Here is a 19,041-nt window from a genome sequence, read left to right as displayed (position 1 = left end):
CCAGTTCGCCTCTTAATGACTACTGACCTTGGGCAGATTTTTCCTGCAAATTGCCCCCAAGCCCGACAGTCTGGCATCCATGGTGACCACTACCCAGTCAGGCACTTCTAGGTACATTCCTTTCTCCAAATTGTGCCGAGTCAGCCACCACGAGAGACTGGACCTGGCCCTCCTCTGGCAATGGCACCGGAAGCTGAAATTCCTCCGAAAGTGGATTCCAACAGGACAACAGAGCCCTCTGCAGAGGACGCATGTGAACAAAGGCCTATAGGACCAATTCTAGCATAGAAGCTATAGAACCCAGGACCTGTAAATAATCCCAGACCCTGGGAACAGACAGCTGCAGCAGCTGAAGAATCTGATTCTGCAATTTGACTACCCTTTCTGTAGTCAGAAACACTTTCCCTATCCGGGTATCGAAGTGTGCCTCCAGATATTCCAACAACTGTGACGGCTTTAAATGACTCTTTGCCAGGTTCGTCACCCAACCCAATGAATCCATGAGTTGCAGGACCCGCTGAACTAAGCGACCACACTCCATTTCCGATTTTGCATGTACTAGTCAATAGTCCAAGTACGGGTGCACCAGGATTCCTTCCTTCCTGAGTGCCGCCGCTGCCACTACACCATCACCTTTGTGAATGAGCGTGGTGCTGTTGCTAACTCAAAGGGAAGGGCCAGAAACTGGAAAATGTTCCCCCAGAACCATGAACGTCAGGAACTTCTGGTGTTTGGCTCGAATGGGGATATGTAGATAGGCTTCCGTCAAGTCTAACGATGCCAGAAACTCCCCTTTACGCACTGCTGCTATCACCGTGTGCAATGTCTCCATCCAAAACCGCTGCACCCGGATGGTAGCATTGACCCTCTGCAGACTGAAATGGGCCGAAAAGTCCCCTCCTTCTTTAGCATCACGAAGTACATGGAGTTCCGATCTTGTCCCCTCTCCAGAGGGGCACTGGAACTGTGGCGCGCAGGAACTGTAGTCTTTGCAATGTCTCCCGCACCGCCTCTTGCTTGCCTGTGGAGACCGCAGCGGGAGATTACAAAGGTGTCCCCAAGCGGACGAGAAATTTGTAGCCATCTCTCACCACCTCCAAGACCTACTGGTCTGACGTGATCTTGGTCAACTTCTCGTAAAAGAGGGACAGCCTCCCTCCAACAGCTTCTGGAGAGGAGTGGACCAGCCCACCTTCATTGACCAATCTTACTTCCACCTCCCCTTTGGGGTTCACCATCCCTCGGAGGCCTTCATTGAGCTTGAAAGGACTGTCTGCCCAAACTCTGTTTTTGCATCGCCGGCCTAGGGCTCCTGCCAGCGTCAAACCTCCTCACTTCTCGGAATCGAGCTCACAGAGGAAAAAACTTCTTGAGGGTCTTCTTGTCCTCAGGCAACTTATTACCCTTCAACTCCCCCAAGTGCTTCATGAGCTGCTCAAAACCCTCTCCAAACAGCAGCTTTCCCTTGAAGGGGAGGCTAGACAACTGGGCCTTAGACCACACATCTGCTGACCAATTCCCTAGCCATAGTAGTCTCCTCGCCGCTACAGTCGAGACCATACTTGTGGATCATGTCATACAGTGCATCCACCACATAGGCTACTCCCGCTTCCAAGCGGGCAGCCTGAGCTGCCTCCATGGTCATTCCTGACCGCTTATCGTGCGTTTTCTGCACCCAGCATAAGCAGGCCCTCTACATCAGACTTCTGCAGATCACTGCACAAAGGTTCAGAGCTGAAACCTCAAACAGCCTCCTAACAAGGTTTTCCAGTTTCCGATCCTGAATATCCTTCAAAGCAGCAGCACCGGTCACTGGGATGGTTGTTTTTTTGTTAACTGGGGAAACTGCAGCATCCACCTTCAGAACCCTTCCATGACTCCAACGTCTGCTCCGGCAAGGGATATAATTTAGCCATAGCCCTGACTACTTTCAAGCCCGCTTCGGTAGATTCTCACTCCCAATCCACCAACTTCTTCACCATCTTAGGCAACAGAAAAGCCTCAGGGGGCACCCGTAATTCTTCCAGGACTGGGTTTACCCCTTCATTATCTGAATCTTCCTGAGTGACCTTAATCCCCAGCTCATCCAGAACCTGGGGAATTTGCAGGCCCAACTCATACCTATGGAACAGATAGACCATCAGAGGATCTTCCCGGTCCGTCGCAATCAGTACCTCGTCCGGGTACTGCATTGGATCCACCAAGGTGCTCAAAGGGTCCCTGCCCAGATCCATTGGTTCTCCCTGTATCGGATCTGGATCATCCATCTCCTCTGACGTGTCTTCTTCCACTGCGGACCTCTTGAGACCCCAAGGACCGCAGGCTCCCTCCGGACTCTGCTTGCCTTTGCTTCTTGGCTGCCTGGGACTTCCTGGATAAAGGCCTCTTGGTCCCCGCTCCCTTCCTAGCCAAATAGGCCTCATGGAGCAGCAGGACAAAACCCACTGAAAAAGCTTCCTGGATCGGAAGAAGAAAAGTCCAGGTCTGTGTCACCCTGCACCTGTTTCCTTCCCCCTGACATCAGCAAAGTCCTCTTCCGTGGGAAACAACATGGGAGGGGAGTCCCCAAGGCTCTGAAACAGCAGCCTGGCTTCCCAGCACATGCAGAGAAAATGGCCACCAGCTCCTCTAACCCCCCACAGGGCCTCTGGAGCTGGTCCAGCCAACCTTGTGCTCCTGATGCCCCCTGGAGGTCCCAGTCCCCCAGAAACAAATTCACAGCAAAACGCGGCTGAATTGAGGCCCCCACGACAAAAACCACAGCTGCGACAAATTTTGCTGCGCGGGAGGCGGCAATGCTGACCCCCATCAGGCCTAAAAATAGCCCTGATGTAAGGGGGGGGGGGGGGAAATCGGGCACTGTCCCCCAGGCTCGACCGAGAAGCAAATTCGCTCTCCCTCCTTCACGCACCCTTACCCTGCCTCTGCTCACACTGCCTCAGAACTTGCTCCGTTTAACCTTTTTTGTTTTCCCCTCCAACAAACTTTACAAACACATACACACAGGGCCAAGGAAGGGAAGAAAACAATACTTCCCTGCTTCTGAAGGAGGCTGAGCGCTGAGGGTGCCAGGGACCCGAGGGGGTGAAGGAACCAATCTTCATCCATTAGATAAGTTTCTTTTCCCAGGCAACCTCTGTCCACTAGGTGTGATGAACCCTCCCCCCCTAGACAAGGGCTGAGCTTAACCAGGATCTCCAACTTCCTGCTCGCCCTGCACTACCCGAGGGATGGCCTATGAAGGAACCTAAAACCTTGGGGAGCTGAATTCTGTTTTGGGTTTTGTTTGGTTTTTTTTGTTGAAAATTCCAGACTGCAGGTTTGCACCTCTACCATCTGCTGGAGACAAAGAAAATACTGAGGGACTGCAGGTGGCACTCTCGATTATATAGCAGAGCCTCAAAATTTTGTTCCTCTGCCTCCATCTGCTGGTAGGGATGAATAAACCCACTTTTCTGGACTGATCCGGGGTACGAACAGGAAAGCCCTTATTTGCTGTTATATTCTTTGTTTCTATGTTCTGACTATTCTGAGGATTCTTGCAAGGGAAGGGGGTAGGGAGTTTTAACTGAAGTTTTGCACACACAGAACCATAAATATCGCATATAAAAAGGACTTCTGTAATGAAACCAAACAGCAGGAAACATGAACAAGCTGCTACCTGGCCAGCAGAGGAGGGGCTTGCACAGTTCTTCCGATAGCAGGCCAGGATTTGTGCACACTGATTGATAAGTGTGTCTCGGACAGTCTTTGTTGGATTGTTCAGAACGCCACGATAAGCTGAGCAAGAAAAGGAAAAAGAAGATCTCTTAAGTATTCAGGTTTGTGGATGTAAACTCCGAATTGTGAGCAGCAATCCTCACAAAAACACATTTTGAAAATGTAGAGCAACTGTCGTATTAACTACTAGTAATCACTACTATGGTGCTATTAGTATGGTGCAGCACTGTACAAAAACACAAGCCCCTTCTCAGTATAGCTTACAAACTAATCAAGCAGCATACAGGACATGAAACATTGTGAATTTCATTTATAAAGAAAACAATTAAAATCAATATGACTGTAAGCAGGATAATCAAGGGTTAAGATTTAAAAGCAGCTTCTAAAAGAAGGTGTGTTTTTAGGCTGGATTTAAATAGGGCTAGAGGGAACATGATGCAGCAACTCAGGAAGTCTATTCCACGCACAAGGTGCAGCAGATGGAGAAGGGCAAAGACAGTGAGTTGCCCAATGAGTGGAGTTCACAAGGAAGGGTGTAGGAAAAGAAGACAGGAGAAGTAGTGAGGATCTGCAAGATAAACTTCTAGGTAAGAAAAGCTTGAACCATATGCAGACATTAAGGAGCCAATGAGAAGCAGCGTTATATGGCTGTAGCGACTCACAAAAGATACATCATGTAGTTGAATTTTAGAGAGATTGTAGTGGATAGATGGTTCACTGTGAGAAGTAGGTTGCAGTAGTCTAAATAGAAAGTTATAAGTGGACAAGGGATCTGGTAGTGTGTTCAGAAAGGAAGGGATGAATATTGGTGAAGTTATAGGAGGAGAGAGAATCTAAGAGTATCCCAAGGCTATGGGCTGAGGGGATTGGAGGATGACTGCTTTATCCACAGAAATATAGAAAGGGCGAAGAGGGGAAGTGAGAGAAGAAAAGATAACATAAGATATGGTCTGGCTGTAATGTTATTTTCTTTTTAGCCTTTCATTTTTCTGGATGGCTTTATGAAATCTTGCTGCCCAAAGGGCTGGAGGGGTGCTTCCTTCAAAAAGCACAGAAACACCACTCCTTAGTTGGCAGAAACTGCTACAGAAGGCATCTCCCCTCTCTCCCTGGGTATGAATGCACCACCCTCACAGCGCACACAGACAAAGGATTTAAGCCTAAATTTCCCATGCCACAGTATATAACACTGCAGCCCAAGCAATGGGGTGGGTCCATGTTATATTGAAACTGAAAAGAAAAGCTGTTTTTGAAATGACCAAATTTGTTTTTACTATTCTCTACCTTTTTCATAGACCATCTAAAGACACAAGGTTTGACATAAGATGTTATTAAGGACAACACAATCAGTCTAGAAAACACAGGGAAAATTGAAAGGTCAGCCAAACTGAATGTCATTTTGACACGCATTTTCCCTCAATTTTCATCCATTAGATTAGTTTCCTTTCCCAGGCAACCTCTGTCCACCAGGTGTGATGAACCAACACTTGCAAATGCTAGGGACCTACTGGATGAACCTGTATGGCAGGATGCAATAGTGACAGAGACCTCACACTGAAGTTTCTCTAATAGCATCAAGTTTGTTATTCCAATACCCATCTCTTAGGACACTATATCCCAGTTTCCCACATGTGCACTGCTGCACAGTCTCCTTTCAGCCGCAGGGCCTATGCTGTTATTACTGCCTCCTGTCTCCAGGACAAATTCTGTGGGAAATGTTAAAGTTCTGCATGGGAGGATAATTTAGTACAAATTTCACATGGTGCAGAATTTCCCCATGAGTAAACAGACCCAAAAATCAGAAAGCAGCAAGAATCCTCGAATACGCACATGCAAACATGCACTGCCACTGGGCCAGATTATAACTAGTAAATATTACATGATGTATGGTTTTAGTATTCACATTTCTTCATCCTGAATGCCAATCTAACAATTTTTCAGTAACAGTTCTTTCAAGAAAATGAAAACAAATGGTGTGTAGGATATAAATGATAAGACAACAGAATATTACAAATCTACTTATTGCAGCATTACTTTCTTACCAAACTTGGAGTAAAAAAATTGATGAGTGTGTCAGTCTCACAGTTGCGGTAAAGATCAGCAAGTTGAGTACAGCAGTTCAGGGAGAGATTATGAATGCGGAGCCGTCGATGTCCTCCACAGCTTGTGTACAGAACAGCGCACTACAGTAAAGAGCACAAAGAAACGATGGCTGAGACAATAAGTAAGAAAATCCTTCTAAACTGTGACCTGGAGTGCCTAGAAATATTCAGTTAAACACCATCTTCTTCTGCATCTTCAAGTGCACCTGTCCTGGGCAACACTGAGGAGTTCAAGAGTTTTATTTAGAAAACCATACTTTAAGGCAATAAATTCAGTCTGGCCTGGATAAAGGTATTTGGTTTCAGCTTTATGATCATTCTAACTTCAAGTCAATTTTGGTGGCTTTAAAATTACAGTGTTCATTTGGTTGCACCCTAGCAAGGATAATTCACAATCTCATTGCTCTGGAAAAATTGCCAGTGGCTCTCAGTCCTGTCCTGGAAGCACACCTAACCACTCTGGTTTTCAGAAAGAATACGCAGGAGATATCACAGAGGAGGAAACCCAGTCTATGCAGATTTCTCATGCATATTCATTGTAGCTATCCAGAAAACCAGAGCGGCTAGGTGTGCTTCAAAGACTGTGTTAGGAAACTGAACTATGCGATTTACAAAGATACAATGGAACCAAGTAAAAAATGAAAAGAAAAGAGATTGGAGGGATTATGTCTCAGTATAGGCAAATACGTTAAAGATGCGTCAATTGAGGGACAAAAAAAAAAAAATCGGAAAATACAGACATAAACCCCTCCTCTCAAAACAAATCAGGTGTACTATTAGCCAGTCATTGGCAGGATAATGTCTTGTCTTATATATAATCATAGTCTATGGTACAGCTTTTTTGAAAGAACACTTTCTAAAATGTTTTTTTATGCAATTAAAACTTCTTAGAAGTCCATCTATAAGTCCAGCAAGATGCTCAGACATTGGCCATGTTTCAATAACTGCATCGGGGGGCCGATGGTAAAGACCATGATGTATTTCTTCTCATCATGCTTGTTAATATTGCATAATAAATCATTTGCTACTGTGACTCTTTGGTGCCATAATGCCAGTATAGGCAAACCCATCAAGTGAGTTTTTAGCTGGGACTTGCAAAGGGTTTTAAGTGATTCCCTGATAACAGAAGTCAATGAACACAACAGGTGCATAACTCCTGTCCTTAAGGGCCATAACTAGGTCTATTTTTCAGGATATCCATAATGAATATTCATTAGATATAGCTACATACATTTAGTCTACAAAACGGGGTAATGTACATAGCTATACTGCCCCAAACTGATTTGGGATCCTTGAGGACTGGATTTCTATTTTAACATCAGGCCAGTTTTTGAGGCAGCCACAATTTCTGCTTTAGAGAAGCAGAAGGAAATACATTGAGATAGCCACAATGAAAGTGTTTGCTTTTTTACTGAATATCCTTGCTTATTTATCTCCTAAGACATAGTTAACAGATGACTTTCTGAAAGGTTTTGTTTGTTCCAAATATAATAGCAAGGCTCTTCTGCAATCTGATGTATGAAGTGTTTGTTCTGCCGAGGCTGAATGAGGCTTTGGAAAGAATATCGGTATATTAATAGACATGTTTAAATGGAATTGAGAGATCCCTCCGAATAACTACTGAGGAAAATTTGAGTGCATGGAGCATATACTACTATAGCCTGGTGAGCTAATTCTATATGCTAATGTTATAGCTATAACAAACAATTTAAGGAAATCCATTTTAATTCTGCAATAGCCAAACGGTGGTTTGATCAACTGAGAAAGAACAATATTAAGGTCCCATGAAGAAGGGGTACTTTGACTAGAGGTTTTAGATGACATAATTCCTTAATTTAGAAACCATAGGGTGATGGCTATAGGCAGGACTTCTCAATGATAATAGGCTGCAATTGTACTCAAATGAATTCTGATAATTTGTTTTCAAATGTGAACTGGAGAGGCACAGGAGATATTGAAGTAATGTTGATTCTGTATATGTATAGGGATCTTCATTTTGAACAAAGCACCAAATAGAAAATCTTTTCCATTTGCAATTATGTGAGCATCTGGCGGCGTGTCCTTTTGCTTCCAGCATAACTTTTTTAACCTTTGGAAGAAGTAGCATAGCCATCGCTACTTTGCTTTCAATATCCAGGCTGTAAGGGCTAGTCATTGAAGGTTGGGATGGAGAAGGGAACCATTGAATTGGTTATACTTCTTTAATAATTTAAGAACCAAATGACCTCATCCCCATAAGTACAACCTGACACTTAACTGGCAAAACCTATAAATATAATCTTTCACAGTCTCTTATAAAAATGCCACAAAAAACTGGGTTAGCTGGTTAATAATTTCCTGGGAGCAGCTTTAAGAAAAGATGATGAATTAATGAGACCAAGGTAAATTTTCTGTGGCATTTTTATAAAAGAGATACATTTATAAAAAGGATTGTACATTGTGCTAAAAAAATCAGTGTTGCCACTGCAAAGTTTTAAGTTTTGGACAAGATCCATATATGTGACCTATGATTAAAATGAAAACATTGATACTGCACAGGCTCTGACAATTAAGTGTCAAATTGTACCTACGGGGATGAGGTTACATAGTTCTTAAATTATTGAAGAATTTTTAAAGAAAGAAATATACTGTTTAAAAGTTTGTTTGGAGTATAGACTATATAATACATGTCTAGTTAACCAGATGTGTTTATCTGGCTAACTTGCTCAGATGGATAGAGGATGAATATTGACCTCTCAAAACTTCACAATTCCAAGTCTTATGACTCCAACAGACTTGGACTGAGGTAACTAAACACACTAATGCTATACAATCTCTGTTTGTATATCTATTTTGTATGACAAAGCAGGCTTATCTGTGCAAGGCCACGTCATGCCCATACTGTTGGCACCGTGGCCACCTTGATGACTCACCTGGAATCAGCCTCTATTGAAGATCGGCCACTTGAAGTTCTATACACACCTTTACCTCCCACTATTGCCCTAAATACTGACTCCTGAAGGAACAGTAACTTTGGCCAATCAGGACTGAAAAATCTTTTCAAAATGTAAAAAAATAAAATGAATAAATAATAAAGTTTGCGATAATTCTTCCCATAAACACATATTCAATGGGATTCTGGGGAGAGTGGAATATTAGTTACTGCAGCTTGGGAGTCCCCAAAAATATGACTAATTTTCCTGCTTGTCCATGAAGAATATTAATTAAGTTAATGCAAGGTCCAGCCTGCTCACTAAAGAAAAATTGGTTCTTACCTGCTAACTTTCGTTCCTGGAATACTACAGATCAGTCCAGACAAGTGGGTTTTGCATCCCTACCAACAGATGGAGGCAGAGAACTAAAATGTTTTTCAGGCACTGCTACATAACCGAGAGTACCACCTGCAGTTCCTCAGTATTGACCTGGACTCAAGCCAATGTAGAGCCATCAATTACCTCAAAGATTTCCCTCCTAGGGCAAACATAGAAACACAGATTAGAGCCCCCTGAACCGAAGCCCTCACATCCAAGGATACCGAAAAAAACAAGTACCATTAGGTCCAAGGTTCCAACTTTATACAAATTCTCTGCTCTACGGAACTAACTCCAACAATACAATCTTTCGGAATCTAGGGATGGGTCTCTGGATTGATCTGTGGTATTCCAGGAACGAAAATTAGCAGGTAAGAACCAATTTTCCTTTCCTGTTCATATCTTAGATCAGTCCAGACAAGTAGGATGTACCCAAGCTCCTCGATACTGGGCAGGAACCCAAAAGACCTACTCGCAGAACACACTCACCAAAACTCGCCTCCTCCAGCGCCTGCATATCTAGGTGATAATGCTTAGTGAAAGTGTTGACCATGTGGCCACTCTACAAATCTCCTGTGGCGATACCAACAAACTCCGCTCAGGAAGTTGCCTGCGCTCTAGTCGAATGTGCCTGTAATCCCACCGGGGCAGTCAGGTCCTTATAGAGACAGGTTGAAAAAAATGGTCTCCTTCAACCAATGAGCAATCGTGGCTTTAGAAGCCTTGGCTTCTTTCTTTGCACCTCCAAACAAGACGAAAAGGTGATCCAACCACCAGAAACCTTTTGTAGCCTTAAGATATTGCTCACTGTCAGACGAACATCCAGGAAATGCAGTTCCCTTACAAGCCGCCTCTCCCCCACTAAATTCGGAAAAGCCACAAATTCTACCGTCTAGTTGAGATGAAAAGACGAAACAACCTATGGCAAAAGGGAGGGTACCATTTGCAGAGACACTCCATAGTCCGAAATCCATAGAAACTGCTCCCTACAGGACAAAGCCTGCAGCTCAGAAATACTTCCAACTAAACAAATTGCTACCAAGAAACACTCTTTTAAGGTCAGGTCCTTTAATGACCCGTCCAAGAGGGAAACATCTTCCGTATTGGAGGTCACAGATGTTTGGTTCCCTTGAGAAAACCATAAGATATCTGGGTGAGATGACAACAGCCTCCCCTTGCAACTTTCCACGAAGCATCCCAAGGCTGCCACCTGTATACAAAGCGAATTATAGGCAAGGCCCTTAGTCAAGCCCTGCTGTAAAAAGGCTAGAATGTGCGGAATGTAACTCTTCTCAACACACCAGGACTCAAACACTCTCCACACAGTAACATAAGCAAGCGATGTAGAAGGTCTTCGTGCTTGAAGCATCATAGTTATAACAGATTCTGAGTAACCTCTTGATCTTAAACTTCTCAATAGTGATCCACCCAATCCGAGAAGACAGGTTCTTGTCTAAGCAGACCTTGCAGATGAGCCAACCTGATGGGCCCATCTACGGTGAGATGAATTAGACCCATAAACCACAGACACTGTAGCCACTCTGGTGCCACCAATACCACCCTACCTGGATATAACTCAATGCGCCGTAAGACTCACCCTACAAGAGGCCACGGAGGAAACACGTACAGCAGAATCCCTGTTGCCCATGGTAGAACTAGAGAGTCGATCCCTTTGGATCCTGACTCTCTTCTGCAACTGAAGAATCTCCTTGCTTTGACATTGCTGCACAAAGCCAACAAATCCAGCTGGGGCTTGCCCCAACTGGCCCATATGAGATCAAAGGCCTCCATCGACAACTCCCATTCTCCTGGATCCAACTGCTGCCTCCTGAGAAAATCTGCTTGAACATTGTCTACTCCTGCAACACGAGATGCTGCAATCCCCCATAGGTACTGCTTCGCCCAGACAAAATTCCTGGGCCTCCAGAGCCACTCCTCAACTCTTCATCCCACCTTGGCGATTGACATATGTCACCATCGTTGTATTGTCTGAAAACACTCACCATTCGACCCAGAACCTGAGGAACATCCCCAGAGCCTTGCGAACCACCTTAGTTTCCTAACAGTTGATAGACCAGGTCATCTCTACTGGCGACCACCACTCTTGGGCTGTCTGCCCTTGGCAGACCATCCCCCCCCAACCTCTGAGCCTGGCATCCATGATCACAACCACTCAGTCCAGAATCTCCAAATTCACCCTCTTCTCCAAACTGGATCACAACAGCCACCATGACAGATTGGATCTGGAGACCCTTTGTAGTGGTAAGGGCTGAGGAAACTCCCCCAACAGATCCCAACGAGACAGAAGCACCCTTTGAAGCGGATGCATGTGAGCAAAGGCCCATGGTACTAAATCTAGCATAGATGCCTTAAAACCCAGAACCTGCTGGTAATCCCAGGCCCTGGCATACGTAACAGTCGGGTAACCTGAGATTGCATCATCCCTAGGTTTGTCTGCAGTATCCACACCTGCTAGATCATCCCCTGGATCATCCTGCAAATCCTCAGAATCACCATTCACATCAGGATGGTTAAGACCCAACTGGCGGAGAAGGTCCCCTGGGACCCTTTCGACCTCTTTGGGTTCTGCTGCAATTTGTGACTCAGGGACAGTTTACTCCCTGCACCTTTCCTGGCCAAGTAAGCATGAGTAAAACAAAATCCATGGTGAATTCCTCTCCATCACTGTCCTCACAATCAGGCACTTCCAGGATTTCCTCCTTTTGATCCTCAACCCCGGCCTGCACCACCAGAGACAAAGGGGGATGGGAATCTTGAGGCTTCCGAGCAGGCGCTTGTTTCCTGCCATGTGTAGCCCTCCTGCCTGTCATGGCAAAATCTCCCCTGGCAGCCTCTCTTACAGGACCCTGGGATCAGGTAGCCCTCCTGTCGGCTAATGGTCCCAAAGATGCTCCCTCCCTCCCGCGGCACAATCTGTGTAACACGCAGTCGAATTAAGCCACGAGCAGGCGCCACAGGCCTGACAGTTTAGTGCATTCCGAAGTCGGTGCCATTAAGGAGAACACGCAGCATGGCCTGCCTGCTATTGGCCATGGCTCGAATCATGTCAGCTAGCGTCGCCAATACAGGCAGCCCGGCACACAACTTTTCTCCCCTTCACCTAGCAGCAGCTTACAATGCCAAAGTCCAGCAGGCTTAGACTGCAAATTTTTTTATTTTTTTAAAGACACAGTCAGCTGGGAAAAGGAGACCAAAAAGAAATACCTGCTGCAGGCTGCTGACTGAATCCTTGGGGGAGAAGACTTCAGAAGGAGGGAACCAGGACCCCTGGCTTTCCTAAATCAACCCCCCGCTCGACCTGAATGATGGCCCATGAAGGAACCTAGCATCTCAGGGAGCTTTTCTAATCTTCTTTTATCTGATTTCTATTGACTCACTTTTTTTTTTTTTTTAAACTAGACTGCAGGTTTGCATCTCTACTATCTGCTGGAGACAGAGAAATACTAAGGGACTGCAAGTGGCACCATCAGTTAAGTAGCAGTGCCTGAAAGCTTTTTAGTTCTCTGCCTCCATCTGCTGGTAAGGATGCAAAACCCATTTGTCTGGACTGATCTGGGGTATGAATAGGAACTTCAGAGTTTCCTTAGCAACATCATCACTAAGGCTCAATGTCAAGAGAATCTCCTCAGCCTTCAATGATGTGTACATGGCAGGTCCAGCTGCGTCAGCTGATATCCTCTTCCGGCTGATGCCTTTTTTCTTAACTGCAGCCTGCAAAGCATCTCTTCAGAAGCAGGAGGAGCAGTGGAGCAGGCGTGGGGGTGGGAGTGTTTGTTCCATGCTTGCTGAAAGCCATCTGTAGCAGCCCTGAATCTGTCACTATCACTGAACTCCTCCTCTCCCCTTCAGTCCTGAATTTCCCCAACCTGGCCGCTGCCTGAGACAAACTCAGAGTTCTAGAAGAGGAACTAGAAAGGGAGAGGATTTTTCTCTATATGGAAGCATCTATGGGACTGGAAGGAGAAGAGAGTTTTGGGGAGCCTATCAGACAGGAGGAGGTATGTTCAGCGTCAATAGAAAGGGGGGAAGATAAAGGGGGGTTGGGTAAGGGATACTGGTGCAGTGTAGAGGGTGGAAGGGCAAGAGAGGGTAGTGGGGAGGCAGGAGGAGCAGGGAAAGGAATGTGGAGAAGAACTGAACCAAATTATAGTGGACCTGGAAGATGTAATAAGCCAGACTGACAAACTGTAGTAAATCGCTTGGACAGATGGTATACATCTCAGGGTTCTGAAAGAACGCAAAAATGAAATTTCAGATCCATTAGTAAAAATTTGTAACCTATCATTAAAGTCATCCATTATACCTGAAGACCGGAGGGTGGCCAATGTAACCCTGATATTTAAAAAGGGCTCCAGGGGAGATCCGGGAAACTATAGACCAGTGAGCCTGACTTTAGTGCTGGGAAAAATCATGGAAACTGTTTTAAAGAATAAAATCACAGAACATTTAGATAGACATGGTTTAATGGGACACGGCTATTATGGATTTACCCAAGGGAAGTCTTGCCTCACAAATCTATATTTTTATGAAGGGGTGAATAAAAATGTGGATACAGGTGAACTGGTAGATGTGGTGTATTTGGATTTTCAGAAGGCATTCGACAAAGTCCCTCATGAGAAGCTTCTAAGAAAACTAAAAAGTCATGGGATAGGAGTGAGGGATTAAATTTGCGGATGACACAAAATTATGCAGAGTAGTTAAATCTCAAGTGGATTGTGATAAATTACAGGAGGACCTTGCAAGACTAGAAGAATGGCAGACGAAATTTAATGTGAACAAGTGCAAGGTGATGAATATAGGGAAAAATAGCCCTTGCTGTGGTTACTCGATTTTAGGTTCCACATAAGGAGTTACCACCCAGGAAAGAGATCTAGCTGTCATAGTGATAATACATTGAAATAGTCTTCTCAGTGTGCTATGGTGGTCAAAAAAGCAAACAGAATGTTAGGCATTTTTAGGAAGGGAAAGGGAATGGCAAATACAGAGGCATGGCTTTACCCAAGGCAAGTCTTGCCTCACAAATCTGCTTCACTTTTTTGAAGGAGTTAATAAACATGTGGATAAAGGTGAACCGGTAGATGTAGTATACTTGGATTTTCAGAAGGCGTTTGACAAAGTTCCTCATGAGAGGCTTCTAGGAAAAGTAAAAAGTCATGGGATAGGTGGCGATGTCCTTTTGTGGATTACAAACTGGCTAAAAGACAGGAAACAGAGAGTAGGATTAAATGGACAATTTTCTTAGTGGAAGGGAGTGGGCAGTGGAGTGCCTCAGGGATCTGTATTGGGACCCTTACTTTTCAATATATTTATAAATGATCTGGAAAGAAATACGACGAGTGAGATAATCAAATTTGCAGATGACACAAAATTGTTCAGAGTAGTTAAATCACAAGCAGATTGTGATATTTGGATTTTCAGAAGATACCAGTTCCGGAGTTGGTTTTCAGGGGTGATGAGTCAGACGAACTGAACGAAATCACTGTCAACCTGGAAGATGTAGTAGGCCAGATTGACAAACTAAAGAGTAGCAAGTCACCTGGACCGGATGGTATGCATCCCAGGGTACTAAAGGAACTCAAAAATGAAATTTCTGACCTATTAGTTAAAATTTGTAACCTATCATTAAAATCATCCATTGTACCTGAAGACTGGAGGGTGGCCAATGTAACCCCAATATTTAAAAAAGGCTCCAGGGGTGATCCGGGTAACTATAGACCAGTGAGCCTAACTTCAGTGCCGGGAAAAATAGTGGAAACTATCCTCAAGATCAAAATTGTAGAGCATATAGAAAGACATGATTTAATGGGACACAGTCAACATGGATTTACCCAAGGGAAGTCTTGCCTAACAAACCTGCTTCATTTTTTTGAAGGGGTTAATAAACATGTGGATAAAGGTGAACCGGTAGATGTAGTGTATTTGGATTTTCAGAAGGCGTTTGACAAAGTCCCTCATGAGAGGCTTCTACGAAAACTAAAAAGTCATGGGATAGGAGGCGATGTCCTTTCGTGGATTACAAACTGGTTAAAAGACAGGAAACAGAGAGTAGGACTAAATGGTCAATTTTCTCAGTGGAAAAGGGTAAACAGTGGAGTGCCTCAGGGATCTGTACTTGGACCGGTGCTTTTCAATATATATATCAATGATCTGGAAAGGAATACGATGAGTGACGTTATCAAATTTGCAGATGATACAAAATTATTCAGAGTAGTTAAATCACAAGCAGACTGTGATACATTACAGGAGGACCTTGCAAGACTGGAAGATTGGGCATCCAAATGGCAGATGAAATTTAATGTGGACAAGTGCAAGGTGTTGCATATAGGGAAAAATAACCCTAGCTGTAGTTACACGATGTTAGGTTCCATATTAGGAGCTACCACCCAAGAAAGAGATCTAGGCGTCATAGTAGATAATACATTGAAATCGTCAGCTCAGTGTGCTGCAGCAGTCAAAAAAGCAAATAAAATGTTAGGAATTATTAGGAAGGGAATGGTTAATAAAACGGAAAATGTCATAATGCCTCTATATCGCTCCATGGTGAGACCACACCTTGAATACTGTGTACAATTCTGGTCGCCGTATCTCAAAAAAGATATAGTTGCAATGGAGAAGGTACAGAGAAGGGCAACCAAAATGATAAAGGGGATGGAACAGCTCCCCTATGAGGAAAGGCTGAAGAGGTTAGGGCTGTTCAGCTTGGAGAAGAGACGGCTGAGGGGGGATATCATAGAGGTCTTTAAGATCATGAGAGGTCTTGAACGAGTAGATGTGACTCGGTTATTTACACTTTCGAATAATAGAAGGACTAGGGGGCATTCCATGAAGTTAGCAAGTAGCACATTTAAGACTAATCGGAGAAAATTCTTTTTCACTCAACGCACAATAAATCTCTGGAATTTGTTGCCAGAGGATGTGGTTAGTGCAGTTAGTGTAGCTGGGTTCAAAAAAGGTTTGGATAAGGTCTTGGAAGAGAAGTCCATTAACTGCTATTAATCAAGTTTACTTAGGGAATAGTCACTGCTATTAATTGCATCAGTAGCATGGGATCTTCTAGGTGTTTGGGTAATTGCCAGGTTCTTGTGGCCTGGTTTGGCCTCTGTTGGAAACAGGATGCTGGGCTTGATGGACCCTTGGTCTGACCCAGCATGGCAATTTCTTATGTTCTTATGTTCTTATAAATTGCAGGAAGACCTTGTGAGACTGGAAAATTGGGCATCCAAATGGCAGATGAAATTTAATGTGGATAAGTGCAAGGTGATGCATATAGGGAAAAATAACCCATGCTATAATTACACAGTGTTGGGTTCCATATTAGGTGCTACAACCCAAGAAAGAGATCTAGGCGTCATAGTGGATAACACATTGAAATCGTCGGTTCAGTGTGCTGCGGCAGTCAAAAAAGCAAACAGAATTTGGGAATTATTAGAAAGGGAATGGTGAATAAAACGGAAAATGTCATAATGCCTCTGTATCGCTCCATGGTGAGACCGCACCTTGAATACTGTGTACAATTCTGGTCACTGCATCTCAAAAAAGATATAATTGAGATGGAGAAGGTACAGAGAAGGCTACCAAAATGATAAGGGGAATGGAACAGCTCCCCTATGAGGAAAGACTAAAGAGGTTAGGACTTTTCAGCTTGGAGAAGCGACAGCTGAGGGGGGATATGATAGAGATGTTTAAAATTATGAGAGGTCTAGAATGGGTAGATGTGAATTGGTTATTTACTCTTTCGGATAATAGAAAGACTAGGGGGCACTCCATGAAGTTAGCATGGGGCACATTTAAAACTAATCGGAGAAAGTTCTTTTTTACTCAACGCACAATTAATCTCTGGAATTTGTTGCCAGAGGATGTGGTTAGTGCAGTTAGTGTAGCTGTGTTTAAAAAAGGATTGGATAAGTTCTTGGAGGAGAAATCCATTACCTGCTATTAAGTTCACTTAGAGAATAGCCACTGCCATTAGCAATGGAAACATGGAATGGACTTAGCTTTTGGGTACTTGCCAGGTTCTTATGGCCTGGATTGGCCACTGTTGGAAACAGGATGCTGGGCTTGCTGGACCCTTGGTCTGACCCAGTATGGCATTTTCTTATGTTCTTACTCTATAGCGAGACTGCACCTTGAATACTGTGTGCAATTCTGGTTGCCGCATCTCAAAAAATATGTAGTTGCACTAGAGAAAGTACAGAGAAGGGTGACCAAAATGATAAAGGGGATGGAATGGCTCCCCTATGAGGATAGGCTAAAGATGTTAGGGCATTCAGCTTGGAGAAAAGATGGCTGAGGGAGGATATGATAGAGGTCTTTAAAATCATGAAAGGACTTGAACGATTAAATGCAAATCTGTGATTTATTCTTTCAGATAATACAAGAACTAGGGGGCACTTCATGAAGTTAGCAAATAGTTCATTTAAAACAAATTGGAGAAAATTCTCTCACTCAATGCATAATTAAGCTCTGGAATTAATTGCCAAAGAATGTGGTTACAGCAGTTAGTGTAACTGGGTTTAAAAAAAAGGTTTGGATAAGTTCCTAGAGCATAAACTATTATTAGTGAATAAGAATTAGCAGTTTGGATTTATTCATTTAATGTTTAGGTACTTTCCAACAGTGGCCAACCAAGAAACAAGTACTTGGCAATAGGATATTGGGCTTGATGGACCCTTGGTCTGATCCAGTATGACATATTTTATGTTCTTAGCGAGGAAGAACAGGGGCAAAGAAGGTTAAGAAGACAGTATGGAGGAGCCTGGAGAGGAAGACAGACAGAGAATGCTGGGGACAGGGAGGGTTGAGAGAAAAGTCAAACAGGGTGGTAAGAAAAAGTCTGCATAAGGGCTGGGTGGGGGTACTGAGAGACAGGGAGACTGGTCAGGGATAAAAGTATTAATGAAGCCCAAAACTAACTACTGGCCAGTCAGTGTGGAGTAGAGTTGACTCAGAAGGTGGAATTCAGCTTAGGTTGGCAGATCTTAGAAACCCTTATAGCTGCAGACCCAGGCTGTATTCCATCCTGTCTCACCTTTGCTCTGCATTGACTATCCAGTAGTGTGTGTGATTTTTCAAAACATGTTTTTAAAAATAAATAAACACACACACACATATATATATATATATTTTTTTTTATTAAGATGCCCCCACTCTCCACTAGTTAACAGGAGCTCCATGCGTGGGGAAATCCTTGGCCCCTGGTGCGAGAGCCCTGTGTACAATAAATAAGTTTTCCCACCCCTGTTTTAGAGCTATTTACTTCTGCTCTTGGTACTATCAGATGATATCACTCTACAAGTGTGACTAACTGTCCTGCTGTCCAAAGACACCAGTTATTTATAAGCAATTTGGGTACGTTCAGGGAAAAGCAATTTTTCTTTAAATACAGTGATAACATGAAATGGAAGCCCATCTGAACTTCACATGGACCTCCTTTAAAGACTAAACTAGATAAACATATCTAGGGCTGCACCTATTCTGAAATAAAAGAGAATGAAGGCACCATTGAGACCTAGTGGGTTTACAGATCTACCCCAGACCCTGTTTGTTTTACTTGTAAGCACTATGGACCATTGGTCCCGCTGGTCAGTCTTACCTGCAGGAGAGCCCCACTGTCTTCACTCAGCTTATCATCATGCTTGAACTCTACTGTGACAGTTTTCTCTGAATCCAGCCCCGCCAGCTCCACATCTGTCGTATTGCTCATGTAGAATGCGCCAAAAAAATCAGTTGCTCGGATCCCTAGAAATGACACTCATTAAGATTTGAGACTATTTATTTATTTATTTATTTCGAGGCTTTTTTTATACCGAAGTATAGCGGGATGCCTTCACTCCGGTTTACAGGATAAACAACTTATACATAGTGGTGACCAATTGGTAACTTATACAAATACGAATATAATATCTTAT

At 43.8% G+C, this 19,041-nt stretch overlaps 1 protein-coding gene across 1 annotated transcript in view; it reads right to left on the bottom strand.

Moving 5' to 3' along the window:
* The window catches only part of SEC24C (SEC24 homolog C, COPII coat complex component), a 241,340-nt gene that overhangs the window by 23,813 nt on the left and 198,486 nt on the right, over positions 1 to 19,041 (bottom strand). The window contains 4 exon segments of the mRNA XM_029608970.1: positions 3,662 to 3,780; positions 5,225 to 5,227; positions 5,768 to 5,903; positions 18,726 to 18,871. Of these exon segments, the coding sequence (XP_029464830.1) occupies positions 3,662 to 3,780; positions 5,225 to 5,227; positions 5,768 to 5,903; positions 18,726 to 18,871 (404 nt within the window).

This window comes from Rhinatrema bivittatum, chromosome 7, assembly GCF_901001135.1.
Source record: "Rhinatrema bivittatum chromosome 7, aRhiBiv1.1, whole genome shotgun sequence".
NCBI classification, from domain to species: Eukaryota; Metazoa; Chordata; class Amphibia; order Gymnophiona; family Rhinatrematidae; genus Rhinatrema; species Rhinatrema bivittatum.
Note: the sequence above shows the minus strand (reverse complement) of the source record. Positions and strands in the feature narration are given on the sequence as shown.